Source organism: Hyperoodon ampullatus (genome assembly GCF_949752795.1).
Source record: "Hyperoodon ampullatus genome assembly, chromosome: X".
In the NCBI taxonomy this organism is placed as follows: domain Eukaryota; kingdom Metazoa; phylum Chordata; class Mammalia; order Artiodactyla; family Ziphiidae; genus Hyperoodon; species Hyperoodon ampullatus.
In genome coordinates, this window is record NC_136913.1 from 99797222 (window position 1) to 99810670 (window position 13449).

Sequence of the window (13449 nt, forward strand, 5' to 3'; positions counted from 1 at the left end):
CCTGTGTTCCACAATGGGAGAGGCCACAACAGTGAGAGGCCCGCATACCGCAAAAAAAAAAAAAAAAAAAAAGTACCAACACACCTGAGGGGTAAAATACAGTATTTACTGGTAAAAAAACAAGTTATAATTGAAAAACAAACAAACAAAAGAACTCAAGATGCATAATATGTCTAATGTAAGTGCTAAAACTATAAAACCAAAAGAAAACAAAAGAGTAAATCTTCATAACCCTGGGTTAGGCAATGGCTCCTTAGATATGACACAGAAAGCACAAGCAACATAAGAAAAAAACAGATAAAATGGGCTTCATCAAAATTTTCAAATTTTGTGTTTCAAAGAAGACGACCCACAGACTAGGAAAGAAACATGTGCAAGCTACATACTTGGGTAAGGGTTTTATGTACAGAAGAAAAAGAAAAAAAAAACTCTTATAACTCAGTAATAATGAAAAGACAACCCAATTAGAAAATGGACAGAATCTAAACAGACATTTCCTTAGGAAGATATACAAATGGACAATAAACACATGAAAGGAGGTCAACATCATTAGTCATTCGCAAAAATGCAAATCAAAACCATAATGAGATTATACTTCACACTTACTAGGATGACTATAAACAAAAATACAGATAGCAACAAGTGTTGTTGAAGATATGAAGAAACTGGAATCCTCACACACTGCTACTGGAAATGTAATATGGTGCAGCCACTTTGGAAAACAATTTAGCATTTCCTCAAAATGTTAAACATAGAATTAACATATGATCCAGCAATTCTACTCCTACATATATAAGAGAAATGAAAACATACATCTACACAACTTTTACATAATGTTCATAGCAATATTATTTATAATAGCCAAAGAATGGAAACAACCCAACTGTCCATCAACTGATGAATGGACAAACAAAATGTACAGTAGAATATTATTCAGATATAAAAAGGAATGAAGTACTGATATATGCTACAACATAAATGAACTTTAAAACATGATAAATGAAAGAAGACTATCACAAAGGGCCACATATTGTACGAATCTATTTATATAAAATGTTCAGAATCAACAAATCTATAAACACAAAAAGCAAGTTAGAGGTTGCCTAGGTCTAGATTGGTGGCGGGGTGAGGGGATATGCTAATGGGTATGGGGTTTCTTTTTGAAGTGATAAAATATCCCAAAATTAGACTGCAGTGATGAGTGTACAACTAACAACCAATAAACTATATACTTTAAATGAGTGAAATTTTGGCATGTGAATTATATCTCAGTAAAATGTTAAAAAGAAAAGAAGTAGGCAGGGATATATCTGGAAAAAGATGATCCATGTACTAAAACACAAAATTGGACCTCTACCTCACACTATACATAAAAATCAATTCCACATTGATGAGGAACTGAAACATCCAAAACAAACCTCTAAAACCTTTAGTAAAAAACATACATGAATATATTTTACACATTATTAAACAAGACACAAAAAATAGTGACTATAAAAGACTGATAAATTTGACTGTATTAAAATGTAGAACATTTGTTCAGCAAATGACTCCTTAAAATGCAAAAAAGACAAGTTATAAACTAGGAGAAAATACAATATACAAAACTGACAAATGATTAGTATAGTATTAGCATTTGGGGCCAAATAAATAATTTCACAGTACAGGAAACACATATGGCCAAGTAGGTAAGACATTTGAAGATATGTTAACGAAACTGGTGATCAGGGAAATATAAATCAAGAAAGGTATCACCTCGAACCTGACAGAATGGCCATCATCAAAAAGTCTACAAGCAATAAATGCTGGAGAGGGTGTGGAGAAAATGGAGCCCTCTTGCACTGTTGGTGGGAATGTAAATTGATACAGCCACTATGGCGAACAGTATGGAGGTTCCTTAAGAAACTCAAAACAGAACTACCATATGACCCAGCAATCCTGCTACTGGGCATATACCCTAAGAAAACCATAATTCAAAAAGAATCATGTACCACAATGTTCACTGCAGCTCTATTTACAGTAGCCAGAACATGGAAGCAACCTAAGTGTCCATCAACAGATGAATGGATAAAGATGTATATACAATGGAATATTACTCAGCCATAAAAAAGAATGAAATAACGCCATTTGCAGCCACATGGATGGACCTCGATTATCATACTAAATGAAGTAAATTAGACAGAGAAAGACAAATGTTATGTGATATCACTTATATGTGGAATCTTTAAAAAATGACACAAATGACCTTATTTACAAAACAGAAACAGACTCACAGATACAGAAGACAAACTTACGGTTACCAAAGGAGAAAGGAGGGGGGAGGGATAAATTAGGAGTTTGGGATTAACAGATACTATATACAAAATAGATAAACAACAAGGACTTACTGTATAGCACTGGGAACTACATTCAATATCTTGTAATAACCTATAATGGAAAAGAATCTGAAAAAAATATATATATACACACATACACACATATATATAAATAACTGAGTCACTTTGCTGTACACCTGAACCTAACACAGCATTGTAAGTCAACTACACTTCAATAAAAAAAATAGTTTCATACTATAAAAAAAAGACTTCATTGAACTACCATTTTAAACTCGTTTGGGGGAATTCCCTAGCAGTCCAGTGGTTAGGATTCCGCGCTTCCACTGCAGGGGGTGCGGGTTCGATTCCTGGTCGGGCAACTAAGATCCCGCATGCCTCAGTGCAGCCAAAAAAATTAAAAATAATAAACTCGTTTGGCCAAAATGTTTAAATCTGACAACACTATGTGCTGGAGGAGATATGAATTCATGGTATCTCTTACAGAGATTGATGGAAAGGTAAACTGTAAACCAGTTGGCATTATCTCCTTAATTTGAACATTAACATACCATACAATCCAGCTATTCCACTCCCAAGAATAAACACAAGAGAAATTCTTGCACATGCACAACAGAAGACATGTATAATAACGCTTATAGCAGCACTGTTCACAAGAGCAAAAATGTTAACAACCCAAATGGCCACCAGTGAGACAGTGGATAAATAAACTATGCTACAGTCACACAATGAAAGATAATGGAGCCACCAAAAAGAATGAACTACAGGGACTTCCCTGGTGGCGCAGTGGTTAAGAATCCACCTGCCAATGCAGGGGACACAGGTTCAAGCCCTGGTCCAGGAAGATCCCACATGCCGCAGAGCAACTTAAGCCCGTGCGCCACAACTACTGAGCCTGTGCTCTAGAGCCCGCGAGCCACAACTACTGAAGCCTGCACGCCTAGAGACCGTGCTCCACAACAAGAGAAGCCACCGCAGTGAGAAGCCCACACACCGCAACGAAGAGTAGCCCCCACTCGCCAAAACCAGGGAAAAGCCTGTGTGCGGCAACGAAGACCCAACGCAGCCATAAATAAAATAAATAAATATATAATTTAAAAAACAAAAAAAGAATGAACTACAGCTTCATACAACAATTTGGATGAATCTGAACAACTTAATATTAAGTAATATAATATAAAAATTACCAGTTATATAAAGCAGAGTTATGTATTAGCTTTTTCACATTTTTTTAAAGTTCAAAACAAGGAATAAGCAATGTATTATTAAAGAGCTGGCTTACTGGATCGAAGGTGTTTTAGTAGCAACAAGTGACAATCAGATCTGCATATTAGAGTGCTCCAGCTACAGTGTGAAGGACTAATTGGACTTGAAGCAAACTGAACATGAGGCAGAGAGATCATCTGGGAAAACTGTTGATAGGTCCAGTTAAAGGTGAGGAGAGGAGGACCTGAACAACAACAGTGGCAGTGAGAACAGACAGGAAGGAAACAGATCTGAAAGCTATTCAAAGAGTTATGATCAAGAGGCCTTAGGTCCTAACCAGATATAGAGGGTGAGGAACAGTGAAGAGTCAAGAATAATTCCCAAGTTTCTGGTCTGGGAGATCAGGGGGCCTAGGGTCAATAACAAAAGTTGATCTTTTTTTGACATTTTGAGTTTGAAGAGATTCTAGGACGTCAATATTCATATAGTATCCTCTTTTTATGATTAAGTATAAAATCTGATCCTTCCCCCTTCAAAGCCCATCCTCCATCTCCATTATAAAGCCCCCTCTGATGTTCTACCAACAGTCATGTCACCGCTCCCTCTTCAAACTTGCACATCACTCTGTTTTCACTTAAGACATTTATCTTACTCTAGCCCAGCACTGCTCAATCTCAATCACCACTGACATTTTGGACCAGGTAACTCTTTGTTGTGTGGGCAGTCTTGTTCATTGTAGGATGCTTAGCAGCATCCCTGGTTTCTACCCACTAGGTATCAGTAGCATCCCCAAGTTGTGATGGTCAAAAATGTCCCCGGACATTACCAAATATCTCCTGGGGGCAAGTTCCCCCATTCCTTGAAACCTTGATCTAGCCTATATAATAGATACATGAGTACTTATTTTATACCACTAGGAAATCATAAGTTCCTTAAAGGCAGCAACTTTATCACCCTGTCCATTTACATAAAATAGATATAACAAATCCATTCTTACATACTAATCAAGGTAAATTAAGGAGATAGCTATGTTCAATTTACTATTTTTAATGTATAAATATCTTTAAAAGTAATTGATTTCTCATTGACACAGACATCCCCAACCAATTAGCTCAAAGTATTAAGGATTTATATATTGTAATTACTTTTTTAAGAGGGGAAAATTTCTATGCTGCACATTCTAGAGTCTCTCAGGGACATAATAATTTAGAGAAGTCATTTTTGAATGAAATCCAGATTCACAAATGCTCTAGAATTGGTTAGTCTCAATAGAGTTCATATAAAATTTTATGGCACAGTTATTTTATTTCTGTCTCTTGTCACCTTGAATCCCTAATGTTATACATAAAATTCCACTGAAAGGAACTTAAACAATTAATTTAAAAGTGACAACAATCTCTGTCACAAATTATAAGAGTACACAGATTAACAACGTCCACAAATAGGGAAGAACTTACTTTCTTACTTGGGAAAAAAAACTTTAAAAAAATTTGGGGGTCAAAAAATATGAGACAATATCCATTGTTTAATTATCAATTACAGTCCATTGACTGGTATTCTGTAAGTGGAATGCTATCAATTTATAATTTATTTGAAACAGGAGAAATGTAAAGATTAAAAGTTAGACCTTTAGCAGACTGAATACACTAGTTTAAAGTGAGACTAAACACAAATTTAAATTATTGTTATAAAACTCACTTGTACAGTTTTCTTTTATTACATTAAATGGTTCCCTGGAGTATAAGGTATTTTTTCCTATAAAAGGGAAGCAGAGAAAACTTTCTGAAACTTTTCAGAAAACTGATTATAAGAGTGTTAACAATGCTTCAAGAACTACCTAAATACACACAAAGTGTAGAGAAAAGAAAAAGGTTTCCCCTTCTACATCATGATGATGAACAGCCTCTGTACGATGGGGGTGGGCATCATACATTTTAAGTATCCCTTAGAGTGTACTGCTGGGATAGGCTAGGAGAGTGATATGCCCTTTTGCAAAGTTTCACTGTATGCCTTGGAACTTAAATATCACCTCCCAGGAAATCAATATGCTCTAAGTATTCAATTACTTTTATTTGTGAAGTGTCCTTAACATCATCTCTCATGCTGTCAATGAGGTTCTGGATCTTGTACATCTTTATGCTCTTGATGATAAATAAATGCTTCAGAGTTTATGTTACAAATAATCTAAATCAAAATATTAAATTTTAAACTTAAGCAAGTGTCACTATAACCCCAATTCAAAAATATCCCAATCAACCACCTCTGTTCTTTTACCTGTCATGCAGTATATATAATTTTTTTCAGAAAACATGGTAAGCTCATGTTGTTCAAAAGCAACTAATTTAGCTGCTTAACACAGTCCTAATTCTAAACTATGGCTTACTCTCCATAATGACTCCTTAAAGCATTTTGCTCTATTGAGTACTTGTTCCTATGCTTGTAACTTTGTTCTCCCAGATGACACTGCCTCACCTAAGATTAAAATTTAAGACAATCATGTCCCCAGACATCTACCTTCCCCTTCACCTTAGCAAAAGCCAGGTAACTCCTCCCTTCCATTGTTAACAACTCTCCACCCACTCCATGAAGATCCTCCCTCCCCCTCTTGCATTTTTAACACTGAACACTCGACTAGTTCCCTCCTTTCAGCCTCCAAGTATGTTTGAGAAAATATAGAGTGAACCTGCTGTTAACATCTGCCCTTAACAGGCAATGCCATTCTCAACTCCGTATCAGTGCAATTTCTCCCCTGACAGTCTGCAACTGTCCCTCCTGCTTAATCATAACTTGATCCCACACTGATCATTTACCTCAAGATTCAGCTATACCTAACTCTACAGGAAACTTTCTCAAACTAACTTAACCCCCAATAAAATTAAGCCTTATGCCCCAGTTCCATATCACTTAATTGTACAGTTTATTAAAACATACAGTTTTGAACATTATATATTATAACTCTTTTCTAATTGTTACATATATTACTGTACACATTCACCTAGTTTGTAAACCCTTCGAGGATCATGTTTCCAAAGTTAGAGTTCAACAAAAGCTTGCTTAATGAATGTATTCTAAAACCAACAGAGGGGCATGAAGACAAGCTACGCAAATACCATGCACAAAACAAAACACACTGCACCACAAACAAAAACTATATATAATCTATGAAACTAAATAAGCATTCATCTTTCAGATTAAATAACCTATTTATTAGCACAGTGTTTATTTTAATAGTAGTTTTGTTATAAGAAGAGGAAGTGTTGCAATGGAGATAACACTGGAATAGTGCTAGAGTTAGAAAACCTAGCCTCTGACCCACACTCTGCCATACACTAGCCATTTAACTTCTGGCAAATCACTTAACCTCTCTCAACAACAAAGAGTAATTACTATGCACTCTACAAAACTCAAAGGGTTATTATTAGGATACAATAGGGTAATATATATTAAAGTGCTCAGAATTTATAAAGAGCTGTATAAATGGTATCATTTTAATGATAAACGTACCCTCCAATTTAAGATAACATTTTATTTTAAAGTGTGAACTTGCAAAACAAAGAAATTAAGGGGCAACTATTTATGCTATAGAAGAATTCATCACTGAATAAAATAAATCACTGCAAGGTTCAGCAATTCAAATTCAATCTGAAGCAATTAAAATGAGTCAACCGTCAAAAGTGTCCTTCACATTCAATTTTTCAGTAAGATATTTATTACATAAAGCAAGGCAGATATTTGAATCAGGCCGCAAAATCACAAGCTTATTCCACTGAATGCACTAAGATGGCCTTCACCTATGTTACAAAATCAGATGCTGCACAGTTTGACTGGCTCCATTTTACAAGCCGATACAATGAACCATGCCCCACAGTTGAAGAGGTGAACCAGCACATGTAGGAAATACTAGAGTTGACTCCAGGTTTACAGGAAAACACGTGATTAACCAGGACACAGCACAATCTGATGTATGTAAAGAATTCCTAAATCTGTTTCACAGACCTATTGTTTATGGACATAAAGAAGTATGAAGAAGCAGAGGGAGCAGCTGAAAGTAGACTGAGACTTATTTGTAGCACTGGTGACAAAGTCAAATATGAAAAGTTTCAGGATTTGTTTGGGTAGCCATTAAAATCATTTCCAAGCTCTCTTAAAGTCAACAAATTATCACAGTATCCAGACAGACTTTTTAAAGTTCTAGGCAATTTCCCTTTGTCTTGCCAAATCTACCCACAGACCAGCAAAGATAAGACATTACAACCAGCGTTAGCTACTTTGCTGAAATGGGTAACCAACTTTCTGATCCCTATTTTTATGTTTTCATATGGGTGAGGATTTTAATCAAGAAGTATCTGGAGGGACTTCCCTGGCCATCCAGTGGTTAAGACTCCACGGGAACTAAGATCCCACATGCCACGTGGCCAAAAAAAAAAAAAAAAAAAGTATCTGCAAAGCATATCAATTCAAAAAAGGTCGCGAGCACAAACCACCAAATGGAGATTCAAGTAAATTGGCAAACTCTCCCTTTTAAATGTTAATCGCCTGGAAAGGCTGCCATAATTATTTAGCGTTGAGCTCCATCCCAGCAAAGGAAGAGGAGTGAGGCTGAAGAGGGAAAAAGAAATAAGGAAGGCGGCAGGAGGAAGGGGACAGGTGAAGAAGAACAGACACCAGAAATGCAAAGAGAAATAAAAAGGTACCAAAGATAAATTTTGCCATCAGCAACCTATTATCCACTTTCCCTCACAGGAAGACTATTAATAGACAAAACAAGATTTTGCTGCTACATATTCTAGGGGCATTATTTTCTTAACGCAAATTTATCCAACAGTAGGGAACTGGAGAAATTATAGCTTCCTGGTAAGTTTCTAGTCACTACAGACATAATATGATGAAAAAAATGGGTCTGCTTCACTCAAGTCTATCAAAAAGAATACTGAACTAGAACTTGAACACTTGGTTCCTAGCTTTGGTTTTGACCCTCTTGACAAGTAGCTTTAGGTTAGTCACCAAACTTTTATCAATGTTTTTATTCACTCAAACAATAAATATATCTTGAGTGCCTTAAAATGAGCTATTTTAGAGTTTCCCAACCCTGACTGCACATTAGAATCGCCTGGGAATTCTTAAAAAAAAAAAAAAAAAAAAACCAACAAAAAAAACCCTCTCTTTGCCCCTGAGACTGACTAAATTGGTCTAGGTGGGGCCCAGGCATAGGTTTAAAAAAAAAAACACTCCCTTGTGATTTTAACATGCAAGCAAGTTGGTAAACCACAGGTCTATTTCATCTTATGTACACTAGGGAACCGCAAAATAATGTGAAAAGCCCTCTCCCTCCCTGTGAAATTTATCAAGCAAAATAATGTGAAAAGCCCTCTCCCTCCCTGTGAAATTTATCAAGCAAAATAATGTGAAAAGCCCTCTCCCTTCCTTTGAAATTTATCAAGCAAAATAATGAGAAAGCCCTCTCCCTGCCTGTGAAATTTATCAAGCAAAATAATGTGAAAAGCCCTCTCCCATCCTTTGAAATTTATCAAGCAAAATAATGTGAAAAGCCCTCTCCCTGCCTTTGAAATTTATCAAGCAAAATAATGTGAAAAGCCCTCTCCCTTCCTTTGAAATTTATCAATTTCCCCTTCTAATCCAATTTTGTTTCAACCTAGGTTCTCACCACCTCACACCTAGATTAACAAATAGCTTTCTACCTATTTTCCCTTCTTCCAATCTCTTCCCAACCCAATAAACCACTGCTGTCTAATCAATTTGGTACTGAAACAGTATCCCACTGAGTCATTTTAAGTATAACAATATCAACAAACAGAACTGTTTTCATCAAGCAGAAAATATACTGTATATACATATTTGTATGTCTGTATGTATATGTGTATGTATGTACGGTTTGTATGTATAATCTCAAACATGCTCTGTTTGTCTTCAGTTCCATTTATATATAATGGATACTAGTCTCTTTACATATAAGATTATTGTCCCTAACTAGTTCATGGCTGAATTTGGTCAAAAATGAATGGCAAATGAGTCACCCACAGATTTTTCATTTAAATTTTCAAGTGTTCCCACAATTTTTAAAAAAGTAAAATGAGGTGGAATTATCTCAAAAAGTCCTCTGTTACTGTAGGCACTGATAAAGTTTATGATGAATGAATTTTACCAAGAACAAATACGGTTCTGGTTTGTGTTAAAACTTGCCTCAGAAAACAAACTGAAGCCTTAAAAGCCAGTGGTTATAACCACATAAGATGATATTCAGATTTATGAAAAATATTATTAAGTACAATATAAGCAATATATAATGAGAAAACTGAACAAGTATATGACTTTTTCCCTGCCTTTAAGGAGCTCTCCATCTTCTCAGGGAAAACAAAACATAAAAAGAAAATAAAGCCAGCACTAGCAGGTAAGTGGTAAAGACAATAAGTACCACAGGAATTCAAAGAAACAGGAGACTGCTGTAGACTAAGGGAGTTGGAGGCAGCATCTTGGAAAAGCTGAAGCTTGAACAAAATTAAATAGGTGGAGAAAAGAAGGAAATCTCATGCATGTGGATGACCTTCTACAAAGATGAGGCAAAAATTCATAAACTATATTTGAGGGACAGGGAGCTGACCTAGTTGGAACAGAGGGTTCTATGTAGGAGCATTTGAAGAGTTATGGTTGCAATAATAAATTGGAGCCAGGAAGTGAAAGCCCTGAATGCCAAGAGAGGATGCTTCTTCAACTTTGTCCTATAGATAAAGAAATCTTTTATAGGTAACAAGCAAAACAACATATCTCTATAATGATGCAGTCTGAAACCATTTTTCTTCATGCCTTTGAAGAACATACCAAGTAGTATAATATCTTGCCAATGTATCATGAATATGTGAACATATTGTTTAGGAAGTCTGTTCAGAGTGAAGGAGTAAATACTCAAACATGCTTTCCAAAATACAAAATCACTGATCAATTACACATTTCACAGTTCTTAGGATAATTCCTAAGAGAATAATTGGGTAGAAGGCTTCAATTTTAGGTTTTCCTCCTCTCCCCACCCTCATCCAAACACACACCTTGATTTAGTATCTAGAAACGTAATACAATGAAACAGTGTTATTCTGAAAATAAGAGGTATTTTATTACTTCTCATTATGAGTAAATTTACTTACTATATTGCTTCAAAATCCCTAAATCTATTAAAATAAATCTGTCCATGACTTCTTTCAGCAAAGCAAATAAAAACAGACACATAGATAACAAATTTAAAGATTATGAAAAGTAAAAAATCCTTCATCAAACCAAAACACACCTAAAATAATCGGCATTGGCTTATAAGGCAGAGGGGAAAGAGAGTGTGTTCATAACAAAAAATGCCATCCACAACAAAGAGTACCAGAGAGTATATGAAGAACATTACAATAGCCAATTTCTTGTTCAAAATGATAAACCATTAACCCACAACTCAAGAAGAATGGAGTTAATTTTGTTTCTCAAAAATGCCCTTAAAATTTCTGGTTAAATCTGCAATAAAAATTAAGACTCCAACATAACTCAAAACAAGGACTCTTTCCCCTAGTAAACCAGACACATAAGTGATTGATGATTTAATTTTCCACTGCAGCAAATACTAATTTAACCACCACTATCTCAACACCAGGAAAATGACAAATCTCAGTCTTTAAAGGCATATGTGACAAGAAGGCAAGAATATTCCAGGATGATTAAAACACACACAAAATAAAAACACAGAAAAACCGTGGCAATACTGCTGCTGTACTAGGAAAAGGGATACACCATTCTTGCAGGCACGTATGGCTTTAAAGAATATGTATAGATTATGATGTTATGTATTGCCTTTTTTTCCTCCGGGAAAGATGGGAACATCCACGAGAGTTAGCAGTGCATTCAGGAAGGTGTCAATACCTCCCTCCCCACCCCTTACTGGGGAAACTCGCTTTAACAATAATGCTCTTTCACCCCTCACATCCCACCCGATTTCCATACACCCTTCAGTCAGCATTCCCGCCCCCCCACCTTTCCCTGCTCTTCCCCTCACATTCAGAACTGGCTGCTCTGACTTTGTCAGTCTCGCCGCCCCCGCGCACCCGCCCAGACCAGCAGAGTCCAACAACGCAGCCACGCAGCCACCCACTCCCCCCACCTCCTCCTCTCAGCCCAGCTTCCCCTCCCCCTCCCCGTCCTGTCACCTGCTTGGGTGGTGTCCGTCAGGTCGTAGCCGCTGCCCGGGAAGTCTCGGAGTTTCCTACCACTGAGGCTCAGGATGCCGGAGTTGCCCGCCTCCTCCAGGGCCCGGTCCAGGCTCCTCACGGTGTGTTGAGGCTGTAGGCTCCCCGGGTTCCACTGCGGCCCGTTGGGGAACGGCTGACCGAAAAGAGTCGGTACCGGGATGGGCACCACCAGGGTCCCGCCGCCGCCGCCGCCGCCGCCTCCCACTCCGGCTCCGCCACCTCCCCCTCCGGCCGCGCCACAGCCACCGCTACTTCCACCTCCACCACAACCGCCGCCCCCACTGTTACCACCACCTCCCTGACTCGCCGCCATGTTCCTGGGAGAGAGAATAGCCCCCGACAATACTCTCAGCTTGTGCCGCGAGTGTAGGGGGTTCTTAGAACGCATGCGCAGGCTGGGGGGCGGGGGGGCGAGGTAGAGGGTGGGAAGGAACTAGGGGGCGGGCTGGGAGGAGGTGTTGGGGATGAAGAGGCGATGTTCAAACGCGCAGAATGCTTGCTTTAAGAAACGTGTGATCAGAGGAAGGATGCTGAATCCCGGTTCCGCTGCTTTGGGTACCAAAATCTTGCGAAGCGACACCAGCTTGACTGTAAGTCATTTGGCGATATGCCCCCAAATCTCCGTGTTGCTTCACCTTTTGCGTCTGCAAAACAAAGGCAAATATATTAGATAGAGATGAAAGGGATTCGTTTCAGAATATTTTGAAACAGCGTTTAGAAGGACTATCAGGGACCTGACTGAAATACTTACGGCAAATGCCTCAGGAATCCTTTAGCAGTGTTAACACGGAGAGAAACTTTGGGGAGGAAAATGGGTGCAGAATTGAGTTTTAAGCCTATATGAATTTTGCCATAATTTGGGATTCCAAAATAGGAAAAGACTTTTAAAATGTTTTCAAGGAAGCCTCTCGTTTCAGTGCGTGTGGGTCTCAGCCAAACTGCTGCCTTCCAAAACTTGGAAAAGTTCTCGGCATTCTGTCCTCTAAGTCTTTGAAGTTGTGCCAAGATCTCCAAAATATCTCGAGTTTCTTCTCATCATGTCAGCATGGCTGATGGAAAACTCTTTGATCATCAAACAACCTTAAAGTTTATTTTTGAAATACAGGTTTTGGTTTTCTGAGAATTCTGAGATTTAACACTGTGGATATGAAGCTAATCAATCTTGGATTTTAGGAGTTCATTCTTAGAACATGAACCCAACCACACAGGCCACTGCCATCCCTCCACTCCCACTCAGAGTTATTCAAATCTTTTTCACTAAGAGAAAAGTTACACAAGAAAACTATCAGAATACTTGGTCATATTCAGTTATCATTAATTTGAATATCCTGCGCATCTCTTTTTACATCCATTTCAGTTTAAGCAATCTGTCAACAGTCTCATTTTCTTGGAGAAAGCTCCACAAAAATTTCTACTTTGGAAAAAAAATACGGGAAAGAATTACAACTTGTCTAAAATGCTTTGTGGCCATATAGGTTAACTAAGATAATTATGTTGCAAGAAATTACATTTGCCAGATGCATGACCCACAGAAGGAACAGAACTGAGAATCAGACCTCCACAATGAATTAGCAAGTGAAATCAAATTATTTAAACCCACTGGTGTCAGAAGAGAAAGTTGTACCTTATATCTCATCTTTCTTACATCGCAAATCAAATCAGGTATTAATTGA

The 13449-nt window shown here is 37.6% G+C and overlaps 1 protein-coding gene across 6 annotated transcripts in view; it reads right to left on the reverse strand.

The window, feature by feature from the left end:
• Positions 1–12164, reverse strand: part of LRCH2 (leucine rich repeats and calponin homology domain containing 2) — a gene marked incomplete at both ends in the record, with an annotated part of 95592 nt that extends 83428 nt beyond the window's left edge. For 5 of the 6 annotated variants that reach the window (XM_079728245.1, XM_079728244.1, XM_079728243.1 and 2 more), the window contains one exon: positions 11735–12089. In XM_079728245.1, the coding sequence (XP_079584371.1) occupies positions 11735–12089 (355 nt within the window). Of the gene's footprint in view, positions 1–11734 lie in introns of all 6 variants that reach the window. The other variant, XM_079728240.1, reaches the window with a different exon arrangement.
• Between the last annotated feature and the right edge of the window lie 1285 nt (positions 12165–13449).